Source organism: Syngnathus scovelli, chromosome 1, assembly GCF_024217435.2.
Source record: "Syngnathus scovelli strain Florida chromosome 1, RoL_Ssco_1.2, whole genome shotgun sequence".
NCBI lineage: Eukaryota > Metazoa > Chordata > Actinopteri > Syngnathiformes > Syngnathidae > Syngnathus > Syngnathus scovelli.
Window position 1 is genome coordinate 21,983,832 of NC_090847.1, and position 27,494 is coordinate 22,011,325.

At 41.3% G+C, this 27,494-nt stretch overlaps 5 protein-coding genes and 1 long non-coding RNA gene across 7 annotated transcripts; 3 read left to right on the forward strand and 3 right to left on the reverse strand.

Annotated features, from left to right (window-relative positions):
- Positions 1 to 74: 74 nt before the first annotated feature.
- Positions 75 to 4,557, reverse strand: LOC125986804 (leptin receptor overlapping transcript-like 1). 2 transcript variants are annotated; one of them, XM_049750701.2, is made up of 4 exons: positions 4,396 to 4,557; positions 2,486 to 2,561; positions 1,725 to 1,911; positions 75 to 1,637 (listed from the first exon to the last, which is right to left on the reverse strand). In XM_049750701.2, exons 2-4 carry the CDS (start codon positions 2,521 to 2,523, stop codon positions 1,521 to 1,523), a joined length of 342 nt encoding a protein of 113 aa, XP_049606658.1. In that variant the 5' UTR covers positions 2,524 to 2,561; positions 4,396 to 4,557; the 3' UTR covers positions 75 to 1,520. The 2 variants fall into 2 exon arrangements, with proteins under 2 accessions (XP_049606658.1, XP_049606648.1); XM_049750691.1 differs by lacking the exon at positions 4,396 to 4,557 and adding an exon at positions 3,942 to 4,071.
- Positions 3,991 to 9,947, forward strand: srp72 (signal recognition particle 72). Its single transcript, XM_049750168.1, has 20 exons — positions 3,991 to 4,132; positions 4,616 to 4,732; positions 5,174 to 5,294; positions 5,446 to 5,566; positions 5,678 to 5,821; positions 5,886 to 5,997; positions 6,143 to 6,174; positions 6,414 to 6,538; positions 6,654 to 6,711; positions 6,799 to 6,930; positions 7,019 to 7,147; positions 7,223 to 7,295; positions 7,376 to 7,440; positions 7,555 to 7,650; positions 7,750 to 7,853; positions 8,491 to 8,568; positions 8,667 to 8,804; positions 9,095 to 9,132; positions 9,207 to 9,366; positions 9,518 to 9,947. The coding sequence occupies exons 2-20, from the start codon at positions 4,633 to 4,635 to the stop codon at positions 9,687 to 9,689; spliced, it is 1,998 nt and encodes a 665-aa protein (XP_049606125.1). The 5' UTR covers positions 3,991 to 4,132; positions 4,616 to 4,632; the 3' UTR covers positions 9,690 to 9,947.
- A 350-nt stretch (positions 9,948 to 10,297) lies between these two features.
- On the forward strand, positions 10,298 to 12,208 carry LOC125986560 (snRNA-activating protein complex subunit 1-like). Its single transcript, XM_049750225.2, has 2 exons — positions 10,298 to 10,982; positions 11,684 to 12,208. Exons 1-2 carry the CDS (start codon positions 10,377 to 10,379, stop codon positions 12,152 to 12,154), a joined length of 1,077 nt encoding a protein of 358 aa, XP_049606182.1. The 5' UTR covers positions 10,298 to 10,376; the 3' UTR covers positions 12,155 to 12,208.
- Positions 12,209 to 12,529: 321 nt separating this feature from the next.
- Positions 12,530 to 15,484, forward strand: arl9 (ADP-ribosylation factor-like 9). Its single transcript, XM_049750602.2, has 4 exons — positions 12,530 to 12,915; positions 13,461 to 13,641; positions 13,764 to 13,939; positions 14,457 to 15,484. Exons 1-4 carry the CDS (start codon positions 12,655 to 12,657, stop codon positions 14,628 to 14,630), a joined length of 792 nt encoding a protein of 263 aa, XP_049606559.1. The 5' UTR covers positions 12,530 to 12,654; the 3' UTR covers positions 14,631 to 15,484.
- LOC125986837 (uncharacterized) lies at positions 14,133 to 15,670 on the reverse strand. The gene is made up of 2 exons (XR_007487791.2): positions 15,605 to 15,670; positions 14,133 to 14,704 (listed from the first exon to the last, which is right to left on the reverse strand). It is a non-coding gene; the product is annotated as an uncharacterized lncRNA (long non-coding RNA).
- A 3,027-nt stretch (positions 15,671 to 18,697) lies between these two features.
- Positions 18,698 to 22,260, reverse strand: hopx (HOP homeobox). Its single transcript, XM_049750715.2, has 2 exons — positions 21,985 to 22,260; positions 18,698 to 18,981 (listed from the first exon to the last, which is right to left on the reverse strand). Exons 1-2 carry the CDS (start codon positions 22,111 to 22,113, stop codon positions 18,904 to 18,906), a joined length of 207 nt encoding a protein of 68 aa, XP_049606672.1. The 5' UTR covers positions 22,114 to 22,260; the 3' UTR covers positions 18,698 to 18,903.
- Positions 22,261 to 27,494: the final 5,234 nt, after the last annotated feature.

Consider the following 27,494-nt stretch of genomic DNA (forward strand, 5'->3'; position numbering starts at 1 on the left):
ATATATATATATATATAAATAAAGCGACGGAGATCGTCTGTCAAATCAACTTAAATGACTGAATGGCTCAAAGAGAATGTCCCAAAATTGTATTTATTTGAAAACATAAACCCGCCATGCTGACTACTGCCATTGAACACGTTCTATTCAACAAAATAAAATGAAAATGACACAATTGCCAGTGTGGGAGCAAACTGCCAAGGAGAGAGACGCCCAAACGCCAACTGCGCAACACACTAGGTCAGACCATGTCGGACAGATTTAACAAGAAATTCTCAGTGTTCTCTTTCACTCACTTTTAGGTTTGTTTGTTTTTTCTTTTAAAACATCATCATCAGCGGGTATGTTTTGTCACTGACTTAAAAGCATTAGCATTACAGAAGAAAACACACAAATGATGTCAGTAGTTTTTCAGAGCTGCCTTCATTCCAGTGCTTTGTACAATCAATGCCTTCACTGAAGTGATGTCAGGATAACATAAAAAATAAAAATGCATCATAGGATTAGATGGATGTCAGTGAGATGACTGAAAAATAATTTTTATTGTGTTTTCATCATGAGCAACAAAACAACCTCACGTGATATGGCACCACATTTTCAATTAAAAGCCTATAAAAGCAGGGATGGGACAAAATATCAGTATCTTATCGTTCTGTATCCATACAAGTAATCAACCGTCTGTTATGCATGTTTTCTGGGGTATCTGCCAACACATCAAGTCCAGGCAGGGATGGGACAAAATATCAATATCTTATCGTTCCGTCGCCATACAAGTAATTGCCTGTTATGCAGCCCGTTATGTTCTGCCCACACATCAAGTGCAAAATGGTACAATTAGCGCCAGTCATCTACATTCTTGATGCAGGGAGTCTCAGGAGTCTTAAGAACTAATAATACCACACGAGTTCAAGTTAAGATAAAAGTTGATGCAACCAATAGTGTATATTGATTATTGTGTAAGTTGTTGTAGGCATAATATTGCAATATAATTTTGCAAGACATTCTGTGATTCCCACCCCTGCCTCTCGGTATGTAGACTGTTGAACGTAGCTTAGCAGTTGGCAAACCAGCAAAGAAGGATATTACTGAGCGCCACTTTGTGGATTGGATTAAATGCACTCGAAATAACAAAACGGAATTGACATGGAGGTCTTCTGAGACTTTCAGGTGATGTTTTTATAGTTTTCAAAGAATTGCAAGCTGTTCTCCATGTCAGTTTGGCTCCAAACAATCAAATATCACAACATTAGTAATGGGAGATAATGGACAAAAATTCCCCAAAATAAGCGGAACAAATAAACCCACTTTATGTCAGTTTGCTGTTAAGCAGGCCCGGGAAAAACAAAAGCTATTGCACGGCTTCAGAGAGACTTTACTATAAATAATAATAACAACAAAGATCAAATAAGAAGACCATCAATAATGATGCTAATAATAATAATGATGATAATAATATAATAATAAAGATGATAACATTAACTATAATAAAAATGGTTCAGACCCTCCTTCGTTTTGTCGGTTTACCACTGCTGCCAGCTGAAGTCATCATTGGATCCGAAGACGAGGAAGAAGCCCAGGATGGTTGCAAAGATGACGATATTGCCTGAGGAGACGAGCGCGCACGCCCCCCAAGCGATCTGCAAACGTAAGCAGCCATTCCGTTGTAACGCTAAAGGCCGCGTTTGGTGGCTACTTTCAACATTTGCACAATTGTGGTGACTTACGACTTCAGCTCGCGCAAAGACGATGGGCAGGCCAAAAGCTGAGATGACGATGCCGGTCGTGAGGAATATAGCCAACTCCTTGCAGGCGTTGCTGGCCGAGTCGGTGTCGTCTACGATCCGCCGCGAGATGCAGTATGGGAGGGGCGAGAGGATGTAGAAGAAGAGGAGGAAGAGTGGCCAGTATTTGCTGCGCGCAGAAAGAGAGGTGCATTGCAACAGCTGACGTGTTGTTGCGACCAGAGACACACGGACACGACAACTCAAGAGGAATTCCACCTCATACATCATTAAAAAACAAATGTCCGTGTACAGCTTGTCAAAGAGCGTAAATTTACCATCCTCTCAAAATAACTTCATGTTTTATGAGGACATTCTTACATATGTAGGTGATTTATCTCCCATTGTATGTTAGCATCATTGTTAGACAAAGTATTTTTTAATAAAGAAGTACTTATAGTTACAAATTATGTTTCTCAAAGAAGTCTTTGAATTAGAAACAGAAGGAAAGTGATATTGTGTTGTCTGTTCAATTTTAGTAAATCATTTATTTTTGGAGTGGGCCCAAGGGCTACTTACGATAAAGAGGAGAACAGCATAGATATATATTTGATTCAAGTAACTATTAATTGGAACGTGAAGCATAACTAGACAAGCTGAAGGCCCTAATTCAGTAATTTTCTTCATTACCTGAAGTTTTAACAGTAAGCTCCATTAACTTAATAGTATAAAACATATTTTCAAAAAAATTACAGCTTCCTTACTCATAGACGGGGAGGGCACATCCCAGCATGAGGAACATGAGGCCGATAGCCCCTCCGAAAGACAGTGCAATTAGAGCTAGAAGACAGCAAGGACAATTGATTAGAGACAATTAGAAGTAAGTAATTAAGTTGTATTTCATGTAGCACTTCATGTGAAATATCTGATATTAAATCTTCTTCAGCGGTACTTGGTTAGTTATGCATTAGTACTTTGACATTTTGGTGAATCATCATCATATGCTTCAGAAAGGAATATCTTTGTTAAATTGTTGTCATTGTGTTTAATGGAATTTAAACTTCACACATCAAAAGTACTCTTGGTATTATGTAGCGGTGAGTACTCAAAGAGCAACGACGTGTAATGGCTATTGGTGTTAAAAAAGTGGTATCAGACATCCCTCTCGTTTGGAAAAATAAAGCAATGATTGATTCTGGTACATATCAACCAAATTTGTAGTTTGTATAAATCATATTTTGTTTTACCTGTACTTTCTGATGTTAAACATGTGGCAAACAGCAAACTTAATACATTGTGCTACCACTTGCTTATGACTGAAAATGAAATTGCAGTGCCTAGGAGCTCCCCTGTTTGCTGGGTTTGGTCATGTGACAGTCGCAAACACACTCAAACTCAGATTAGCGTGTTTTGACTGGGCGGGGTGCTCAGAACATGTTATTGTTAAGAAAATGTTGGAATTGCCTCCATGTCAAAACTATGCGCTGTGACAGTATTACCTATGGTCATGTATTTTATTGGTGTAACAGTAAATGTTTTTCAACAGTGCTTTCTATAGAGAACTTTAAATGATCAATAACTGGGTCTTAAAACTACGCAACGTTTTTTAAAAAGAAATCGAAATATTTTATGACCCCCCCACCTCACACTCACACTCACACACACACACACACACACACACACACACACACACACACACACACACACACACACACACACACACTACCAATTACAACAATGGGCAGAGCCCCAAGATACATACCATGTGACTCACTAGCTTTTTGTCAATAATAACGCAAACAAGGCTACCAAGACATTTTAACACGTAAAACGCCCTATTTATCTTTTACATGATTAGTAGCGCGTAATCGCCCAACTTTCGCTTTGGTTAGCCTTAGCCTATGAGCTATAACATAATATTGGTCCCCCCCCAAAAAACTGACAACGTCATACGAAATCATGCTGTCAAAAGTTGTAATGCACAAGCCGATTCATGACATGAAAAGAGACTGCATTCACGCATATGGCGGTGTTATATGTTGAGCTAATGCTAAAGACTACGGTCGGCCTTGTGGCTATACTTTTCCATTAGCTAGCCTGAAAAACGCCAAACGCGTGCGTAAGGATTGCGTCAAGCTAACGCAGCGGAAGCCGTTTTATTTTATTTTTTTAGTGTTAATTTGTAGTTATGTCATGTATAATAACGTCATTTAGCTGCACCTTTAATCCCCGCCATCTCCACTGGACAAAGGAACGTCACACAACAGCCAAGCCAGATCACAACAGCTCCCTCGCATCCGCTGAGGACTGCGTCGGAACCGGGAACATTTCGTTGTCGATCGAGATGCTTTCAAAGACTCGCACGAATGTCGGAATTAAATAGTTTGTGCGATGGCTCTAAAAAAATCATGGTAGGTCTGTTTATTTTATTAATAGGTCAATTAAGTGATAATGGCCTTTGTCAATGGATGTAAAAGTGTGCCATTAACGTCTGCAACTGAGTAGAGAGCTTGTTGCTTTGATTGAAAAATGTTGACCCACTTTTAACCAGTGTACGCGAACATAGCAAAGCGGTCGTTTGAAAGAAAAAAGCACAACAAAATCACATTATTAAATAAAACCTTAATTATGTTTAAAAGTCTTAACGCAATTCGGAAACATATGATTTACTTACATATTCGTGTTACGTCGACTGCGTAGCAATGGAACTTCGTAAACCGAGGACCCTGCTGGTATATTCATCATAAAAACTGTAGCGACGCTTTGGAGAACAAGAATAAAAATACAGAAATTAGAACATATTTAATATGAAACTAGATAGCGTTTGATCGATAGTTTCAACTCGTTTGATGTTAATCCGGATGTACACGTTTGTACTTCCGACTGTCGCCCAGTACTCCACTCAGCAAAGATGGCGAGCGGGGGGCCGTCCACGGCGTCACTGTGGACAGAAGTGAACCGCTGCGGACAGAACGGGGACTACACGAGAGCCTTGAAAGCTCTTACAAAAAGTAGGTGTCCTTGCCGATAGTGAAGCCGGACATGTTGTCGACTTCTGTGTTTTGCACCTGCGCTAACTTGTTACTCCTGTCAGCGGTGCATCGTGGCTAAGCTATGGTTAACTACCCAAGACAGCTGTTAGCATGTGGCTAGTCTCTAGGCCCTAAGTTAGCAAAATGTCACTTTTTGTTCGCCTTTGCTTTTTTTCTCTGATGTATTTCCATATAGTACGTGACATACGTAATACATGTGTATTATGCGATGTTGTGGTGTATTCTGCACCGCCTTCCTGCGATTTGTGACGTGTCCATTTTCTGACAGTGGGTTCATCTTGGTTTATTTGTGCCATTTATAAGGCAAAGCCAAATGTAAATGTTGCTCGCGTTCTAATAAATAGGTTTGATTGTGTTTTGTAAGGTGTGTGCTTCTTTGTCCTCCTCCTCTTGTCACAGTTTTGCAAGAAAACAGGGAGGATGTCACGGCCCTTCACTGTAAAATTGTGTGCCTTATCCAGAATGGCACCTTTAAGGAGGCTTTAAATTTCATGAACACACACAACAAGTTCCTTGGAAGGTAAATCATGATTACATAGGAAGACTGTATCTCATCTGTGTGTTTACGCAGCACTCTGATGTCCTATCAAGTTTCTCCACTTTTTGACAAAGCCTGATTATTAATTGTACAATGCAGTGTAAATCTACCCTTGCTTCTCTTATTCTCCCAGTGAGCTTGTGTTCGAGAAAGCATATTGCGAGTACCGGTTGAACAGAGTGGAGAACTCGCTGAAGACCATCGAAAGTGCTCCTGAGCAGACGGACAAGCTAAAGGAGCTCTACGGTCAAGTGGTGAGATGTGCCGAAAGAAAGAATGTATCCATCTGATTTGAATAGTTAGTTTTACTGTAAAGGAAACAAACATTCCAAACATTTTTGTGTTTTGTTTCTCCCTTTGTGCAGTTGTACAGACTGGAGCGCTATGATGAGTGCAAGTCTGTCTACACGGATCTGATCAGGAACTCTCAGGACGAGTATGAAGAGGAGCGCAAGACCAACCTTGGGGCTGTTATGGCCGCCATGAGCCAGTGGGAGAAGACTCCGGTGGTAAGCGTCGCCTTAATGAACCCAGATACTCAACGTTGTTAATTTTTGCTGCTTCACTTGGCAGGAAGATTTAGGCCTTCCCCAATCGACGTACGAGCTGTGCTACAATGCCTCCTGCATGCTGATTGGCCAGGGTCAGCTGACTGCGGCCTATAAAAAGCTTCAACAAGCTGAAGGTCAGACGTAGTCCCGTTCGCAGTCAAACTGTTTCAGTTCCTATGCAATATTTTGGCCAACCTTTTTTGAACTGAGGCGCCCCCTCCCAAACAAATGGATCATGATTTATACGCAAACAATGTTTTTTATTTTCATGTGTTTCAGACCTTTGCCGGCTGTCAATGGCTGACGATTCAGTAAGTTTTTCTGTACATCTGCTGTACCTGTAGAGCCAGCGTTACTTGTCATGGTGTAGAAATTCAATGCCAGCAAGAAAAAATCCGTGTCCTGGAATTTGGGTTGTCTTAATTCATAAAATTATCTAACTGTAAAGGATTTTGACGACGTTATTGATCAAATTTTGCTACATTCAAATTATTTATCATCTGCTTTGCCCCCCCTTTCTTTTTCCCCATAATTGTGGCATCTTCTGAAGGACATAACCGAAGAGGACATAGAGTCGGAGCTGGCCGTCATCCATTCTCAGATGGCTTACGTGATGCAGTTGCAAGGCCGAACGGACGAGGCGCTCCAGCTCTACAATCAGGTCATCAAGCTCAAGTGAGAGGAATTTTCTGTCATTTTCAATCAGAAGTAGAAGCTTGCGTGCGTGCATGTGTGGACTCGTTTTATTTATTCAATTTACATAAAACGCTTTGATCGTTGCTCGTTTCAGGCCTTCAGATGTGGGCCTGCTGGCTGTGACCGCCAACAACATCATTACAATAAACAAGGTGGGCAATGGCAAGCTTGTGTAGGAATGATGATAATAATAATGATGATAAAGGCATAATTCCACTAATTAAAGCATTCCTCCGCAGGACCAAAACGTTTTTGACTCCAAGAAGAAGGTGAAGCTGACAAACGCTGAAGGGGTGGAACACAAGCTGGCCAAAAAGCAGCTACGGGCCATCGAATTCAACAAAGCTTTGCTGGCCATGTACACTAACCAGGTGAGTTGAGAGTAATCCCAATTAGACATGTTCATGCTTTGTTTGTATTTAACATTTACTATTTTTTGTTATGTCTGTTATTCAACAGGCAGACCAGTGCAGAAAGCTGTCCTCCAGTCTTCAGTCTCAGAACCCAGGTCACCCGCGACCTGTCCTGATCCAGGTGGCTCAACTGTGCAGGGAGAAGCAGCACAGCAAAGCCGTCGAGTTGCTCCAGGTAGGACAGCTCGTAACAGCCATTTATGACACCCGTGCAGTTATTTTTTTATTTTATTTTTTCTTCCATCTTCAGCAATTTTCAGATAAGCATCCGGAGAGCGCTTCGAGCATCAAACTTACGATGGCACAGCTGCATTTAGTTCAAGGTATGAATATTTATTTTTAAGTCGGTTTGTTTCAGTGTATGACGGACTTTTTTTTTTTTTTTTTTTTTTTTGGTCTTCAGGTCATGTCACAAAAGGCTGTGATGTCCTAAGGTCCATTGAAGAGTTCAAGCATAAAGCAGGCATGGTGAGTGTGCATTGCTGGACAGCATTGTCACTTCTGCTTTCTAACAGTGATGGGCTTGATGGAGTTAGTTGACAAAATATTCGCCTAAACAAAACGGCACTGTTGACGTCTCAGGTGTCTGCTCTGGTGTCCATGTACTCGCACGAAGAAGACATTGATGGCGCCATTGACGTTTTTAGACAAGCTATTCAGCACTATCAGTCGGAACAGGTTTGTTTCTTGTCGCCTGTTTTAATTCCTCGGTCGTGTAAAAGCAACGTAATTTAAGGTCATGTAATATTTCATGTTTCCTCACCTGTCACTACCCAGCCAGGAGCCGCGGCTCACCTGGCTCTGGTGCGAGAAGCTGCCAATTTCAAACTCAAGTACGGGCGGAAAAAGGAAGCCATTAGTGATCTGGAGCAGCTGTGGAAGTGAGTTTACTCCGTGTGCACTTGGCTATCAGTCATGTATTACTAAAGTTTAGCACATCAGCTTAAAATCTATATTGGTAAAAGACTCCTTTAAGCTGCATTGGGAAGGTTTTACCATGTTTTAGACATGATAAACAAGATCTATACCTGAACCTTTAATCCTATGTACAAACATGGAACTCTAAAATCCAATTATATTGTGTCGCTGAACTATGCCAAAATGCCTAACTCACTAAAAACGCATTACATTTGCAGTTGTTATTTTGGCAGAAATGTCTATGCTGGCAAAACAGAGATCAGTTTGTTTTTTAACATTAACTGTGATGTCTAAATGGGCCATAAATCTGCTTCCTTTAAAATTAATTACCACCACTTCTGGAAAACTGCCAACAACAGAAACAAGTGTGTTCCAATATAATGCACCACTTTCTGACTAGATGGCGCCACTGAGCAAGTGCAATGTATTCAAACGTATGAATACATTGCACTTGTCAAAGGCTATGCATGTATAGTTTTTATTTTCCTATCACCATTTTATGACCAAACTGGTGAGTACAAAATGTTTTTTTCTCCTTATTTTAATGGTTAAATTTTAATCTTTGGTTACTTGTGTTAATAAACTTATTTCTTCAAACAGGCAAAACCCAAAGGATATTCACACGTTGGCACAGCTCATCTCCGCCTACTCTCTTGTGGACACAGACAAAGCCAAATCGTATCCTTTAAAAGCAAATTGGGTCTTTCGGTTTAGCAAGCATGTCTTACATGTCAGCATTTGAAAATTGTTGCAATTTCCTCAGCGTTCCCCTCCAGCCTAAGCAAGCACCTCCCTTCAGCTGACACCATGTCTTTCAAAGTAGATGTTGATGAGCTGGAGAACTCGCACGGAGCCACATACGTCCGGAAGAAGGCAGCCAAAGTTGTGGGAGAAAATCTTCCTAAAGAAGATGGGTAATAATTTATTCCTCTCTCTCTAACAGACTTTATTTTATTCAATTTGTCCTCCTCCCTGACATAAAAAGTTTTGTAACAGTCACTCTGTGATTTTATTTTTCCCACAAAGAAGCCATCTCTTAAAATTTCTTGATGTTTTGGAATGAGGTTTTTGGTGAATAGCTTGAAGATTGTCAGATAAAAAAAAAAATGCAAATTAGTGATCCTCCCCATATGTAAAGTGTCATGAGACAAGTAGCAACACAAATAACATTCAATTAATAATTTACATTTTTTTTTCTTGCCAGACATGGCGATATCAAGAAGAAGAAGAAGAAAAAGAAAGGTACGTTTTACTCACTGATAAATCTAACAACCATTTGGGCCCAAGTCCCCACCTCCTCTTTTTCCTCCCTCCAGGTAAACTTCCGAAGAATTGTGACCCCAAAGCCACCCCGGACCCTGAGAGATGGCTACCCATGAGGGAACGCTCATACTACCGAGGCAAAAAGAAAGGGAAGAAGAAGGAGCAGATCGGAAAGGGCACGCAGGGGGCCACGGCAGGGGCCTCGTCAGACCTGTGAGTAATTGAAATGTTGATCAAAACATTCCGTAACAAAAAATGTCAAACCAAACCCTCTGCCTTCATTTATTTTAAAATCTGTTGCAGTATTGTTCAGAGCCAGAAAGCTTAAAATTGTGTCAATTTTGTCTTCCTCCCCCTGTGCCAGGGATGCCAGCAAGACCGCAAGCAGCCCGCCGACGTCCCCTCGACCAGGTTCGGCGTCCGGCTCGGCCTCCACTAACGTGGTCCCTCCGCGACAGCAGAAACCCGCGTCGTCCGGAGCCACACGCAAGAAGGCACCGCAGAAGAAGAAAAAGGGTGGCAAAGGAGGCTGGTAGCCTCGGAAGAAAGGAACATTCAGAAAGAATTTTTCCCCTTAATTTTGGGTCCTATTTTTTTCCCTTTTAATTTACAGAAAACACCTCCATCTTCCCTCTGCTTTGTCTTATTTTTACCGTACAGGAAACGGCACAAAATGGACTCAAAGGCAGTTCTTCTGAAATGAGAATGGATGTCTTCATGAGCATTCATTCTGTTCTGGTCTTGTGATCTTTACAAGACAAACTGTTCAATTGAATTAAAAAGTACAAAATGAACTGCCCTCGGCTCATGTTTTGGACTGTCACTTTCTTCATGTACTAAAGTGTCACTGACATTGATAATCGAGGCCGAATTGAAGTAATATGAGCATTCATAATTATTCGCATAGAAGGGGAAATTATGACTCAAAATCTTAAAGTAACAATCAAGAGTTTGTGGGTTGACCGCATGCAATAATTTGCTATTGTATGTATTGAACAGGTTCTACATTTAAAATTTGTCAACCGTGGCTGTTATAAATACTACAATTCAATTCGTATTATTATTATTATTTTAAATAAAGAATATTGATCTTTATTCTTCTACTTTTGTCTTGAAAAAGGGTTGGAGTTGTCCTAATTGGGCCGCGCTCGTTCCGGAAATTGCTTAAACGTTGTCGCAACGCCTTTCTTGGAATCATTTACCCGCACACAATTTGGTTCAAGATGCCTTCCAAATACGCCAACACCTTCTACGAACCACTGACCGAGGACGTAGAAGAGTTCCTCGGCTGCTTCCAGCACGCCGACTCAGTCCGCCTGGTGCGCTTTACGGCCCTGTGGAAGAACGCCCGCTTTTCGGACGTCTTCCTGGGCATAGCCAGCATGAGCGAAATGAGGCGATTCTGCCGGGTGGCTATGGCCACGGCCGTCAAATACTTCCTACCGCCTTACTGCTATCAGGTGCGGGTCGGCGGTCTCTACTTGATGCACGCCTTCTACTACACGCAGCCCGCCGTCCCTCGGGTGCAGATCCGCCTGGCTCTCCGGGACTGGGAGGACGTGCAGAAGTTTTTGCGGGACTCCATCGCCTGCGGACACCTGGACGTGGTTTTCGTCTACCGGAAGCTGGTCGCTGCCAAAGCTGTAGACTACACCGCCATGCCGCATTTGCTCGTCTTCCAGCGGCCCAAGAAGGCCAAAGTGCAGGAGATGTGCGCCGGGATGCTGGCCAGGGCCAACGGGGTACAAGAGCTGCTAACCGAGGACTACCTGGAGGAGCTTTCCAACGTCCAGAACCACTACTACAAGATTAAGAACGAGTTGGTAGAGGTCCGTACCGCAGCTAAAATACTACGATGGCCTAGATGTACATTGAGGAACACGAACACAAAAAAATTATATAGTTATATATTTTTTAAAATAGATGAAGGAAAAATAGTGTCAATAAATTGCACAATTTTTGGGCACAATTTTCATGCTCAAAAGAAGTAGAAGGCATGATTATTTATTGACACTACTTTTCTTCATCTGATTTAAAAAGAACTTTTTTATACCCAACAAAATAACCTTACCCTAAAATAAAAAATAAAACAATCAGTTAGCATCATTAGCTAAATAAAATAAAAAATGAAAACTATTGTATTCAATTGCATTATATAATTGATAATTATATTATTGATAATTATATAATTATATAAGAAAAAAATGATTATACCAGCCATTGTTGATAGTTATATAAATGTCAAACTAATTTACAAATTGCATAATTAACCACTGTCACTTTATCAACTAAACTGTATTATTCCTTAGCTCTTGATAGACATTAGTGTTACTTTACTAATGACACATGATTGGGATAAATCATTGAAAGTAGTCCTGTGTGTCAAGGAAAACTCGTGAAGTGACACATTTATCTTATGACATTGATCACACGCCCACCGTGCATGAAACATCCTGGCTTCTGTCCACAGAAATGTAGATGTTTAAAAATAGTACCGTGGTCTAATTTTGTTGCGTTTTTGCCATTGTAGGTTCGCCTCCAGGCCACCATAACCCATGCAGACTTTGCCTCTCGTCTTAAAGACACTTTGAATGAGTTCCACGTATGGCAGCAGAAGACTTTCAAGCAAACAAACGATGCCTGCAAGGATGAGGCCAAGCCCACTGAGCAGGAGGACTGCCGAAGCCGGGCTGCCCTGCTGGCCTCCATCAAGATGAGAGGCTATGAGCAAAGCCTGTGTGACTCCAAGTCGAGGAAATCCTGCCAGGAGGAGGCAGAGGATTCATACAGATCTTTTCCCAAGCAGCAGGCACCTGATAAGAGGGAAAAGCCCCTGTCACTGAGGGCCCGCACGTGGAAGACTCTTGGGAAAAACACGGAGAAATCGGAGTTGCACTCTTGGCTTTTGAGCGCCCCAGACCAGGAGGGAGTGCCATTGAGACGGAAGAACAGTCAAGAGCGCTACAAGCAAGAGAAGGAGGGTTATGTGCACTTATCTTAATTACTTGTACTTTTTTTTTTGGTACGGAATGAAATAAAAGCATTACAAACTCTTCCCGACAGCTCAGAATACTTTTGGATACTGTACATGCGCAGGTCCCTTCTCCCCACCCTTCCATGTTGTTTTTCGGAAACGAGCTCCATATTCCTCAAAGACATCAAAAACAGGCTTTTTTAAGACAACCTATTTAAAACCCGTCAACGGTATGTGGGGAGGGATTTGAGAAATATTACAAAATAAATTCTAAATAAGATCCTCTCTAATACCTTTCATTATGAGCTGCTTCTTCAATCCTTTGTATTGTTTTTTGCGCCGTCTGTTGGCCAAACTGAGTAACTACATCAACAAAAGACGTGACGGAAATGAGGTACAGAAGTCCCGCTCGCGCTTCCGGTGTAGTAATCCACTTGTTGACGACAGAGACGGTGCAGACGGTGTGTTTCAAGTTAAACGGACATGTTAATTTAAATCATTAGTCCAGTTTTCTTTGAGTAAGCGCTATGTTGGGCTTCAGGGAAGCCGGCGTTGTCGGTTTCTCCGTGGCTCTGGCTGGAGGATTGGCTTACATCCTTTGGAACTACACGATCAACTCCCGGCAATCCGGTGAAAGTCGCCCGGGGGACGAGGCTGAGAAGCGAAGGCCCACCGGAGAAAAGACGAAGAAAGAGGGAGACGCGAGTGAAAAAGACGTCGAGGAAACTGTCGCCGAAGCCCGTGTTGAGGCTGTTTGCACCGCCGAGAAAGCGGAGAAAGTATCTGAGGTAGGCATCGTCTCCGGCGGGCACACTTTCATGAACTCGGTGATGTTTCAAAGCACCGAAGAGTCACACAACTTTATCGTAATATACGTAGTTGCACAATGCAACTGCATTTGGAAACAACCGTCTGTATGACATTTTTTAACCATTCCGGGCCACAGACAGTTGTGAAGGAAACTTCCGCACTTGAGGCGGCCATCAGTCTCAATCGTGTTGAGGAGTACACAAAATTTCTAATTGATCAAACTTTAAAGGTGTAACGCCTAATGGTAAACCGGGATTGCAAGTTGTTAAAGATGAGTAATATGAAATTATTTAATACACTTTAATAACTTGAGGTACTGCCTAATGATAAAGTGGGATTACAAGTTGTTAAGGATGACTACTTTCAGTGCAAATACGAAAATCTCCACTCTGAATCCAAAGAAGATCTTGGTTGAAGAACATCCAACAGTTAGTCTGAAGGTTGGGGTCCTAAATGCCCAGGGCATAGTCTACATCTCAATCGCGACCTTCACATTTAATCCTGTTTGTGCGTATTCCCGCAGCAGTCAAAGTCGTTGAAGCCAGAAGGGACCCAAGTGCTGGTTCTGGGTCTGGATGGAGCCGGAAAATCCAGTCTGCTGTACTGTTTGGCCATTGGCAACCTGGACGTGGACATTGAGCCGACGCAGGGCTTCAATGCCGTCTCCATTAATAAAGAAGACCTGCACGTTGAATTCCTCGAAAGTAAGTTTATTCAGCAAGTGGCTCAATGTCGGATTTTCTTGAGCGATAGCTCTTAAAATCGCTCAGCTCAGCCAGAAGTTACCTTCTGTAAAGCCAGCAAATGTGTCTTTGGATTTCATCAGTCGGCGGCAAGGCAGAGCTGAGACCTTATTGGCCAAAGTACATGTCCAAGGCTCTGCTGCTGGTGTTCGTGGTGGACTCGGCGGCGCCACAGCTCTTTGGTGTTGCCAAGGCACAGCTGCACAAGCTGCTCAATGACGACCCCTGTCTGCCTCTAATGGTACTGGCCAACAAGCAGGTGAGGATGACAGAAACACTCAAAATATACAAAAAGACTCTTTGGTCCTTCACCCAAGATTAGACCACAGGGACAGGTGCTGTGTTTTTAGCCAGTCGGAAACGTGAAGAAAAAGACTATTGTTTCTTTTTCTTCACGTTGCAAGCCAAAATTTGCATTATGAGCTTAAGCTATGCTGCAAAAAGTCATGTCCTTTGCAGGCACAGTTACTTTTTATTTGTTAAGTGGACGGGACAAACAGGCTAACTTACAAATCAACTCATAAGATTCAAAATGTTAATCAGAATCAATCCTAATTTTTATGCTTGCAGAAATATCTTCGAATATGATTATTTGTAAGGCTTGACCAAATTGCCAAGCGTGTGCGTTGTGGGGTTTAAAATACACTACTTCCTTGACAAATACCTTTGGCGCCATCTTGTGGTATCTTATTGGTGAGCACAAAAAGATTAATGGATGGTCATAAGTAATAATGAAAACTTTTCTGTAAAAAGTACAAACAAGTGTTGTCTTACAGGACCTTCCGGGCGCTTGCAGCATCACCGACCTGCACGACGCGCTGGAGCTTTCCGAGGTGGGAGAGCGGAAAATGTTTCTTATCGGCACATGCGTCAAGAAGGGTGAAGCGGAAGTCACCTCTGGTGTGCGGGATGCCCGAGAGCTGATCATCCAGCTGGCTGGTGACAAGTAAATGGCAGCAAGTCCCAATGTTCTCGTTGCGCCTTGTTCACTCGGGTCCCCGAAATCAGCGCAACTGAAACGAAACTTAACCAAAGATGTTCAATGTTTTTGTAGTAAATAGGGAATATTTTTGCACGACTTTTTATGAGTAATACTACTTTTCTATATGATTTTCCATGTAACTTTTTAAATACACAGCCATTACGGCGAAGAATAGGTTGAAGTTGTAATGTTACAAGGAAAAAAGTAATGTACCGTTTTTGACCCTAAAAGGGTCAATTCATAGTCTTACCAACTAATAATTATACATAGGAAAAAGTTAGTTGATAAAAATGACATGATTTTCCGAGTAAAAATATTGATTGTTTTATAATGATGTCTTTTTTTCCATGTTCTATTGTGACTTTCCCCTCATAATATATCATTCTGGAAATGTGATTACCTTTAAGCTTGCATTATGTATTAACAAAGATTATGTATTACATAAAAAGATGGCTTTTAATATAACCATCTTTCAGTGTTGCAGTTCCTTTTCAACTTTCAGCCATCCTCCAAGTTGAATGAAAGTTTTGCAGGATACGGCAGAACAAGAACTAAAAGTACTTTTATTTTTTTAATTGCACTCCTGAAAGGTGGGAGACTATTGCGTGTGAATTTCGCTTATGGCTATTAAGTTACTAAAGTTATAAAAGTCGATGTTTCCTTCAATTTTTTTTTTTTTTTACTGTATGGCCATAAAGACCTTTATGTTTGCTGCGTTTTAAACTAATGTCAACTTTGATATCTTTTCTGATTTCTCCAAAAACAAACTTGTCTTACAACAGATTTTTGACCAGTTAAAATTAAAGATTGTTGTGTAAATACTTTGCTGGTTTTGATGTTATTGTTTAATTGCCATCCTTCTGTCGAATTAACTCAGGTTTTATGCGTGCGGTTGCACACATTTTAAGATTTATTGTAAGGGTCAAACAGTGCAAGTCTTACCAACTAAGTGACCTCAGCTCTAATTGAGGCTGTGCCCCAATTAATTGCAAGTGCGTGTCATCTACCTAAACACCAATTAGAAGAGCCACAAGAGATAATATAAAATAAAAAAAATAAAAGTAGGTGACATCCATTATGCAGTAGGTAACATTGTGAACACTTTCTGAATCTGTCTTTTTAAAATCACATTGCAAAAGCCTTATAACTATCATTATCGTTTGAAGGTGTGTTGCAGCAGGGAGACATTTAAATCATGCAGGACCAGAATTGCCCATCCTTACTTTAGATGTACCTGTCAGGAACGGAATGGAGCAGGGTGACCAAATGCAACTTGGACCAGGGTTTGAGGTAAAAGGTAGTTGGAAGGGAGGTAGGTGGGGAACCGAAAACACAGACAGGATAGAGACTCACAGACAGCAAACAGACCGACCGACATAAGTCCACTTGGACAAGGTTAAAGTACTGACCGTGAGCCTCCAGACAGACCGAGGGCAAACCAAACGACAGCAACACGGCCAGGGACGGGTCATAACAGTAGACACCGACAGGGAGAACCACATGGACAGGGCTTAAATACACAGGGGAACAAGAGGAAGCAGGTGACAGACATTACGGTGACGAAAGGGGTGTGGCTGAGAGAAGTTGACGGCCGAGTGTGCTCTGGCACTGGCATGACAGTACCAAACGCAGTTGGAATTCCACAAGGACGACATTGAGCAGTGGACTCCAAAATGGCTCCTGGAACATCATGTGTCCGGCCGCTTTAAATCTTCAGCATCCAAAGCAATGACATTCTAGACTGTATACGAAGCTGACAGAGTCAGTATTGCAGTTTTGTAGCGAGGGAGACTACTTGTGTGAAATTCATTCATGCATATCAAGATACATAAGATCTCCGACCAGGAGGTGTCCTCATATCTGACAAAACCTCCTGGTCAGAGAACATCACCTCCATCACCAAGAAGGCTCAGCAGCGGCTACACTTCCTGAGAGTTTTCAGGAGGCACAACCTCAATTTTAACCTGCGGCTGACCTTCTACCGCTCATCCATCGAGAGCTTGCTGACATACTGCATCACAGTGTGGTTCGCCAGCGCCATCGCTGCTGACAGGAAGAGACCGCAGACAGTTGTCAAGGTAGCGCAGAAGAACATCAGCTGCCCTCTGCCCTCCCTGATGGACATTTACACCTCCCGCTGTCTCAGCAGCCAAGGCAATCTCAGAAGACAGCTCCCACCCTGGCTCTGTCCTGTTTGACCTGTTGCCCTCGGGGAGGCGCTACAGGAACATCAGGACAAGGACAAATTGAGCATATGGAGAGATGGCTGTAATCAAATTGGATTACGTTGGGTTTTGTTTGTATTTGTAAATAATAAAATACATCCTCCAAAAGAGAGTGCGTAGAAGTCAAGTGCAAAAAAAAAAGCTGCCACCAAGTGAGAAATTCCTCACAGCTCCGCTTGCTCCTCTTAGCAACAAACAAAAACAAGGCGCCGTTTGAATCCCGTTTGCATTTTTTTGCTCCTAAACATCAACATGCTCACTCAGGACATTTTGTTCGAAGTCATGCTTGGCCTTAAAAAGACATTTAACATTGTTTTATGACGCATACAGTGTATGTATGTGTATCAATTTGTCATTAAAAGATATGCATCTATTTAAGTTGTTAAGGTGGTGAAATGTCTTTAATTATATACTTTCAAAAATAGTATACTTTAGGCACCTTAGTACATCATCAGATCATTTTTAAATCACATATAAAATACATTTATTAAAATTGTATACCTGCATAATTGAGAAAACTACTGACCGCAATTTGGCAGTAGGCTGCTGGAAGAAAATGTAGCCTGAACATTGAAATAAACAGGTACGACTGCATTTATATTTAAAAAATGTAATAATAAAAATCAAATCATTAACCATATTGCCGGCCATTTAACAGCATTTTGTTTGATCATTCCAAGACCCACCAAATATGGATTCGTTTCTCCCAAAACAAGTTTCTGACCAAAAAGCAGAGCAAACAAGTTTTTTTGTGCTAAGACACCTCAAGCAGAACCGTGACTTAGACATTTGTGTTTGCTTTTTTGAGACCTTAATCCTAAAACAGCAAAAGTTAGACAGAGAAAGTTTTCATTCATTTCCTTTCACTCATCTTTCCTCCTGATTACAACAGGCGTCATTTCCTGAGTACGAAAACACATCCTTTTGATTGTCAAATGAACTCCACGCATATTTGTGGCATTAACACAAGAGTGCAATTTAGCATACCTGATGAGCAACATACCACCAGAAATACTCGTTGGATGGTTTCAGTCAAGCAGGATGAACAGGCACTTTCTCAGCACATGCGCTCACCGCAGGGGGACCTCAACCTCCACCTGGCCTCCCTCCTGTAGACTCACTTCAGAAACTCTTTTAGACACGGCAACATCTCTGCTCACACAAATGTGTCAGGTGGTATCAGTCTCATCTTGTCATACCATTTCTAAGTACTGTACAAGTACAGATGAACAGTATTGGCGTGCATCCATTGAGGACTGGATAATGACAATAAAATCTCTGGCTGTACTTCACAGCATCAAATAAGTTATGTGGCATTCTTCATGATGACCCCTAGTGTAAGGAACTTACTGTGACATTATTTCTTATTTGAGTTTCCTTATACGTAAATATTGTTTTTACAACCCACCAGTGGTATTGAGACAGCAAATTAGCTGCCAAAGACGCTTATCATCTGTACACTAAGAGAGCGGGCCAAAGCACAGCTATGAGCTCACATCCCTTTTACAGACTGGTGGACAATGGAATGACATCACCTGTCACTTGTCGGTCTCGTGATCCAGAGCCGCACTTCCGACTCGTGTTTCTGTGCGTCCCGTGGGCCGGTGACTTTGAGTTGGGCCCGCTAGGCGACAAATAACACATTTAAAGCGAGAAAAGTACTCACACTATAAAAAAATCCGCGGAAAGATTTCTTTTTCAGGACTTTCCACCACTTGAAGAAAAACAAATGCACTTGGAAAGTACTGTACAGTTAAGTATTTGTACATTTTTTTTTCCCTTCCCAAAACATGACACAGAGAACAGGCTAGACATTTTAATGTCTAATTTATTAACAATCTGTCACTTCACGTAAACACGTCGGTTATACATAGTCACTCGAGCAACCTATACATTGATGTAAGTTCAAACAGCTTCATACACAAAATAAAAAGAGGCAGAAGAAAGAGATAAAGTTCCAGAAGATAGGTCCAAAAAGGAATTGGTAGGGCTGGAATGACGATTTGGGGGTGGGTCTCAATCCAACACAGAGCCCAGTTCAGCTGGAAGACCCTCAGATTTGCGCCACTGAGCCGTGCGCAGCTTGAACCATTTCTGGATGGAACACGGAAGGAAGAAAGTTTTAGAACAATCGTGGTATTTCTTTACCCCTTTGGCCATAAAATCCTCGGCAAAACCTGATGGACGAGAAGTGGTGATGTAACGGACTGAATAGTAAACGAATAGTCCTGAGAACATGTGCACTTGTCATTACCTCCAAGAAGTTTTCAAACAAAACAGCGGCTTCGGTAAAAACACGCACCAGAAACTCTATGTAGTGTGGACTGAATCTGTGGGTCCAAAGACTGGTTGAAAGTCGGATTTATATCATAAAACAACACTTCATTTCTTGAAGCTCTTGAATTGGCACAAACGCGCGCAAACACGCACGCACGCACGCACGCACACCATTTTCTGTTATTAGTGAAGTTTTTCTCATGTTAGCTTCATTTTATTTTGGAACGTTACACTCTACGTACATATATATATATAACCACAGTAATCCCTCGTTTATCGCAGATAATTGGTTCCAAAAACCACCCACGATAAGTGAAATCCGCAAAGTACGGTCAACGACAAGAAGTGCTGGACAGGCTAACAAGTTAGCGGAAAGATCCTAATTCGCGATCGTGCTAACACGCGAAAACGGACTTCTAAAGGAATGTAAACAAACATTTGGAGCAATACTATATTGTTCTAAAGGTTTGACACATGTTTCCTCAATTTCAAAGTTTTATTTTGTCTTTTAATTGTTTTGTTTTTTTAATTTGGAAACAAAATCCGCGATGTAGTGAAGCCGCGGTAAATGAAACACGAAGTAGCGAGGGATCACTGTACCATACGTGGAAATAAATTTCCAGGCGTTAATTCAGCGGCATTTTATTTTGTGTATATTTTTCTCATTATTCTTTTTGATTGACTACTTGTATGTTAGATATGTTCCTGGCTCACATGCCATTACATAACTAAGCCAAGGTTGACTTGCAGCGTCCACTCTGAACAAGCAAGGGTACGCGGCGCACAGAGGCTGTGGCACATTGTAAAGGTTGTTTATGTGAAACGGGGAGTGGTGCACAACCCGTGTGTTACTGTGTGCATGTTACTGTGCGCATTTGTGGAGTTGAACCTTCCCCAATGAGAGCTTTGTTAACAATCCAAAAACACTGGAGAGGAAATCAAGTCAAGTCTTTAGATCAGGTGCCACATGTGAACCTTGCACTCCACCCAGACTGCACCAAACCCTTTTGAACACAATGGATAGAAGCAGTCGTAAACACCTGTGTGCCTTTTTTTTGTTTTTTTACAATAGTAGTTTACACACGCCCACCAAAACATGCAGATACACAGAGAAAGCTATAAGTAGACATCACTCAATTGTTGGTGGAAATATCCATCCATCCATCCATTTTCTGAACCGCTTAGTCCCCACGGGGGTCGCGGGCGTGCTGGAGCCTATCCCAGCCGTCATCGGGCAGCAGGCGGGGGACACCCTGAACTGGTTGCCAGCCAATCGCAGGGCACACAGAGACAGACAACCAATCGCACTCACACTCACACCTAGGGACAATTTGGAGTGATCAATCGGCCTACCAAGCATGTTTTTGGAATGTGGGAGGAAACCGGAGTGCCCGGAGAAAACCCACGCGGGCCCGGGGAGAACATGCAAACTCCACACAGGGAGGGCCGGAGGTGGAATCGAACCCGCACCCTCCTAACTGTGAGGCGGACGTGCTACCCAGTGCCCCACCGAGCCGCTTGGTGGAAATATATGATTTCTTATTGTCACTGAAGGCAATGCAACTTATTGAATGCTTTCTGAAACATTAGCTTAAAAGGCATAGTTGCTCAAGCCATCTCTAAATGTTTCGTAAAAAGAAGAAAAACGCGACAAATTCAACAAACAAGAAGAAAAACGCAACAAATTCAACAAACAAGAAGAGGCCTAATCTTTGCAAGCTTAATGCTAATACAAAATGGTAGATGTTATAGATGGGCTAACCAACCACTTCAGTGTGAATTTTTATCCAGTGACAATTTACTGCATGCCGATGTCATGACAGTGTCTGATAAAAGTGTCAAGTGTCAAACCTGACTGTTTGATCAGGTTTACGTATTTACGCTGCAGCTTCATGCTGGTGCGATGCTGTCAAACCCGGACTAACTGGTTTGTTGGCTTAAGATGGAAAAAACAAATGCACAACTTGCAGATGAATGAAAGTGTTTTAACAACCCGAGGTAAAAGCGAAACAGCGGGTGTTATCCATCCAGCAAAATCTTGCGTGTATGTAAACTTGATTATTTACATGGGAGATGAGGTTGATGGTGAGTGACACCGAACATGCCCGCAGCACTTTGTGAAGATTAAGAGCATTTACACCTCCTGAGTCTGTTAAAAGCTTTTTTTTTTTGCCTCCCAAAATTGAAATGTGAAAATACTTTTGTAATTAATTTTAAAAAAAACATCAGCTTTCAATTTTATGAATACCCCTATTTAGTTTTCTGATTCATACTTGCTGACTAGAATAATTTCAAATTTGTGAACTAAAACAGAGAACAGGCTCTGACTCAATTCCAAAACTGACCACAAGGGTGCTCATAGGGGCCAAATGTTTGCATTCCATAAACCAAAAATATTTGCAATCTAAGATGGAGTGTCTTGTTAGAGTGATAATGTATCAAATGTTTAAAATACAATAAAAAACAAACAAAACAAAAATTATGCATTATTAAATAATTGCTCAAATTCAAGTAGTAGTCAAAATTAAACAGGGATAGTTAGTACCAGTGGCAATGAGGTTACGTACATTAAAGGCACATCGTGTGTGTAACATAAGTTTTTTTTTCCTATTTCATATATTTGAGCAATGTGTTGATAGAAAAAAAAAATAAAAACATTAATATTCGATATTTTCATTTTTTAAAATTAAAAGTAGTATATTTTTGTCATGATGAAATAGATTAATCATTTCAGCTAAATGCTGGAATCAAATATATTGACGTACTGTATAAGCAGAACGTATTCCACGCATTCATCTGAGTGGTCGGAGCAGGACTCACCTGCGTTTCCTCCTCCGATAGTCCACACTCGGCGGCGACCAACATGAGCGTCGTGTCGTCAGGATACTTGCCCTTAAAATTGTCCTCCAAAACTTTGGTCTGGTACTCGGACAGCTTCATGCACTCCATGTTGTGTGCTCCGGAGTTGGAGGTTCAGCCCGGACTGGTGGAGCAGGTCGCTGCCGCCAGGAGAGAGGGAGGAAAGCTACGTGATCTGCAGGCTGAGTGTTCACGGACGTCTCGCCGCCGCCCGCAGGCGTCCAGCAAACAGACTGCTGTCGGTCGGTAGGAGCGCGCCTCCGGTGGAGGCGGAGCTATGACGTAACTGAATATAGTGTCACTTATAAGTGAAACCCGGCTCGTGATGTCATCATTTCTCTGACAGCCACAATGAGGAACTAGACTTTTGACATTTAATGACAAAAGAAACAGTATCGCGGTTTAGAGGGATAATATATGCAGACTGACAAGTAATTTTCAAGGTGCCAAAGAGAGGACTAGCCGAATAAATAAAAAAAAAAAAAAATACATAAAATGCTCCCAAACCAATCACTGATTTTGCTCGCGACCGTGTTGCAGAGGAAGCCAGAAGTTCCAAAAAGGACACGTGATGATAAGATCCCAAGTGTGTGAGAGTCCACAATGGACAGTGCACATGAGTCTGCTTGAGTAAAAATAACACAGGTCGTGACCCTTTGCTTTCTGCACTGTACACTCAATTTGGGAAACAACCCCAGGAGATGGCTTGGTATTTTGTGCGTGTGTGTTGCCATTTCCTGTGTGTAATCAACAAATATAGAAAAGAATCCAAAAACAATCCACTTAAAAAAAAAAAAAAAAAAAAAGATGGGCAAATATAAGAGAAAATATTTTTGGACAAATTCCGATCAGCCGCTTTTAAAAATATTGAGGCATTGTGACCCAAGTGAACCGCACAATAAAAAAAAGCATAACTTTTATTGGTAGCATTTTTCAAACATTTTTACAATTGCAAGTTGTTTTTGCCATGTTTAAAATTCAACTTAACCCATACGAAATACTGTCAACTGCGGCATTCTTACTCATTAGCGAGACACCCGATAAGAAACGGCGCGTGTATTGAACACACCTATCTTGCACATTTTGGGGAAATGCTTTGACATGGAAATCAAACGTGTTGCACAAGAATCTAAAATCTGATACATGTACATTTCATATTTATAGCTTAAAAGCTGAAGACCTATATTTAACTGAAGAGATATTTTACATATAATCATCCTCATTCCACCAATTCCAACAATTTATTTCCATAGCATTTAACTTTAGCAATAGCACCTCAACGTTTACATGTAATTTCTAAATAAACTGCATTCTGCAGTTCATGGTTTTGTATAAGGAAAATAAAACAACCCGTGAGATGGTCGTCATGACGACAGAGTGTGCTTGAGTCACAATATTTCCGACATGCATGACGTCATCTAATTAATAATCTAATTACAGGCTGGACAACATAATGTAAACGCATTGTTATACTCCTGCAAGTTGTTTTTTTTCCACCCAATATAGTAGACACAGCTTTCCGTACACTACTGGCTTTGACGAAAAATATTTGACTGCTTTTAAAATGTGTTTAAAAAAGATTACATTTTATTGTTCAAGGTCACATACGCATATCTGGTCCACCCAAATGTCATTTGAATTGAAAACGCAAACTTAGTGAGTCAACAATTTGTATTCACAATGTCTTTCCCTAATTACAGTGGGCCTATTATTTTCCCACCGCTACTTTTTTCTCATGCTGGATAACACGCAAAGTTAACTGCTAATTTGCTTCCCAGTGGACCTGGCAAACAGAAGCAAGCAAAACAAGGCGAAAGCAATCATTTGTCATGCTCGCCCACGATGATATAAAACAATCTGCTGTTGAGCAGAAGGAAACAGCTAATAAATCTGAGGCACACGTTAAGCTTGTTTTGATGATTTACTCATTAGATGATACGAGCACAACTGTTTGTGGTTGCTGTGGGAAATGGGGGAAGCCATCGGGTGAGCCCCCCCAGCCCCCACCCCAGTGACTCATTATGTTCCACGAAGGAGTGCAGCACATTGACATTACATAATCGCCCAATCCTGGTCCTCCCTTGTCTCCATTCCAGGTTGCCCACCCTCCCACTCACTCAAGCAAAACCATCTGGGAATGCAGAAGCAGATTCCACATGTGTGTGTTTAGCATTAGCAACAAACTTATACGGATGTGGAAAAATGTACAATATAGAGGTGCCGTGACTTTTGTGTTGTAACATAGAGAAAAATCTAAACTTGACCGGATATAGCCTGTAAGGATTTGCTCACATCAAAATGGGCAAATTTCTGTAAGATGTAAAGTATTCTATAATTTTTCTACACACGCACATTATTCAAAGGACATGTTGGTTCTTGGGCCACAGGATGTTCACTGGCCCTCTAAGGAGGTTCTAAATATGTATGGAGCAGGCTGAGAAGGAAGCAAAGACTTCCTGAGCATAAAGCCCAGATTCCAAAACAAAACAGAGGAAGCCTTCACAAAGTCGCTGTACAAAGACCAGAACCTCCACAACTTGGCTGGATAAAGAATGTTCCACGTCAGACAAGGTGGAGGAGGAAAGCCCCTCACTAGGTACGTAACTTTTGCTAGCCAAGGTTCAACCCTTGTTTTGAGTGGCTGGAAATTGTGTGACCACATTGTCTCAGCGGACTCAGTGGGAGTGCTAGAGCTTTTTTTTTTTTTTTCCCCATTCCTTTCATTTGGCCTCCTCTCACCCCCCATGTCCCACAACATTACCTCTACTTACTGTTGTAAACAAGCTCTAAAATTGAAAGCATTCCCATTTGAACTTGAACCAAAATTCAACAATATGCCTCAGGTCATCATCTTGTTAAGAAATATTGTGAGATTTCAGCATCTAAAACAATGTTTCTCAAACTAACTAAAAAATACTTCATATGGGAAAAGACAAGTTTGAAAAAGTAGATTAAAATCCAACAGATCCCATAAATCAAATGCAAATATAGTGAACTTAAAAGTTAAATAGAACAGAACTGCAATGAGCATGTGACTCTTGTGCCTCCCACTGTGATTGGCTAATGTGAAAAGAGGCGGGTCTGGTTTAACCACACAAATTCACAGTTGTTTTTTTTGGGGGGGGGGGGAATCTGTCGCAGTAATGAAATAAATGAATAAATGATTGAATAAATGCATGATTAAATAAATAGACAAGTAATTTGGTTGTCGGGGTGAGTGGCTGCATGTTTGTATTGCAGGAAAAATAACAGGAAATGTGAATATTTATTCCCAATCGCATTTTGTTTTGCACCCAAGTCTTAGTTACTTGTTTTCGAGTATCTGCTAATACACTCTTGATCCAATACCACGGCAATGCATTACAAAGAAAATCAAAGAACCAAATATTTTAGTTGAATAAAAGATTGCTGACATAACTTTTTATATGGCTGAAAATAGGCAGTGGTTCAAAACAAGTGAACACATACTTTTTCTTGACTTTAGCAGAAAAAAAAATCATACAATTCTCATTTTTACCCGATACATATCGGCTAAAAATCATGTCATTGGCCTTGATTTCTACTACTTCACAAGTCAATTTACAAGGTACGCCACTGACGTCATGAACATATACAGTGTGTTTAAATAGGTCAAAAACGATTCATTCAACATTAGAAGTCAATGATACAATTTCTCCTCAGATAAGAACAACTTGGAAGTCAACCAGTGTGTTCTACAGTAACATGCAACAGCCTGTTTTTAGTTTGACATGCTTTGGAATTGAGGACATGACCGTGTGGTGGAAGTCAAAGCCAATGAGAGGAGAAAAGCGGCAATGAAAACCTCCGCTGGGGGTTCTGAGGTCTCCACCAGCGGCGCCATGCTCGCAATTGATCCTTGTGAAGTGGTTCCCGCCTGCGGTCGGTTTTGGGAGGAAGGCAGAGCCAAACAAACTCAGGCCGAGACTCCCCCCCAGAAAAGTCAAGGGGGGAGCGACGGGGCGGGGCCGCCGTCAGGCCACAGGGAAGCTGAACAAACAGCAGCGATAAGTAAGGAGTGACGAAAAACAGGCATAATTATGAAAGCGGAACGAGAGACAATGATGTTGTGGTGAAATCTCAAGACAAAACACCGGCGCATTTAGAAAAGCCCAATGATCCTAACAAGGCCCACTGCTGTTTATCTTTCCTCTGAAAAAAATAGAGTGCTCCTTCTGTGCATTGAGGAGCAAAAACAAATACTTTTGAGAATCCTGAACAAATTCACATTAAAGTACTAATCATTGTGCTAAAAAGGAAGAATGGCAGAATGATACAGGTAGCTGGTATGTTCAAATGGAAGGTTTATAGCTTATAAGTCTGATGAAAATTTTCCGCGTGACTCGTGAATTTCAACAATTTCTTGTGGATTTTACGTTAACACAGCAGTGATTGACTGTCTTGAGCATTAATCCGATGAACAATAAGCAGGATTAGCACATCAGTTCCTGCTGGCCCCGATTTGGAATTTGTAGAAGCAAAAGACACTGTTACGCAAGCCAAATTTAGCAAGCGCCAAACTTAGCAGCGTTGTGCTTCTATCACATTTTTCAATGTTGTTCTATGTCGTCTGCTACAAATTACAGTGTCAAAACTATTTTGGGATGATATATGGTGAAATAATTATATAACAACTAAGTTACAATTTTGTGGAAATTGGACTTTTCAATTTGGTTGGGGTACCAGTGTAATATTATTGGATGGGCCTGGAGACCTTTTGTGTTATGTTAGCTTTGGTGTCATCATTACCTTTTCGACTTGGGCTAAATTAACGATTTTGAACACCTTTCGACTCTTACAGTGCTAGCGACATTGGCAGGTTTAGCTAAGTGTATTTCCAATGTCTTTGGTTTCATTTGAATTAGGTGCAAATAACTATGTTAACATGTCCAACCATATAAATAGTTTAAAACACTTCTAGTATCAATGTCGTAGCATCAATGTTTACATTTTTGGGTTTATTAGCACAGTGATTAAACTGTCTTTTCCTACTTTGTTGCTTTCATGTCAGTTCATTTAATTCACACCTGTCTGAGAAGCAAATATAAAAACCTGAGAGTTCCTTTCAAAGGAGGTTTGGGAAAAAATAAAAAAAATAAAAGGTGTCTTGTCTGTAATTTCTTGATCTTGCCAAAGAGGGTTTAGTAGGAAAGAAAAGACAGGGCAGCAGATGGGTTTTGGGGTGTGCGTGATGATTTGAGGCGTGTCGAGGATTGGACCAGTCAGTGGTAATGTTAAATATAGCTGACAGCACAGCAGGCTGGAAACAATGAAACTTACTAAGAGGACCTGAACAAACCAGATTTGGGGGTAAAAATATGCAAAGGAGAGGCCCAAGTTTGAGATTTACACAACTATTACGACACACTCCTAGATGGATTTCGACATCGTCTTCCAGTTCATTTCAAAATACTTCTTATACGCATGAGTGGTCACACCCCTTTGCTATTTTC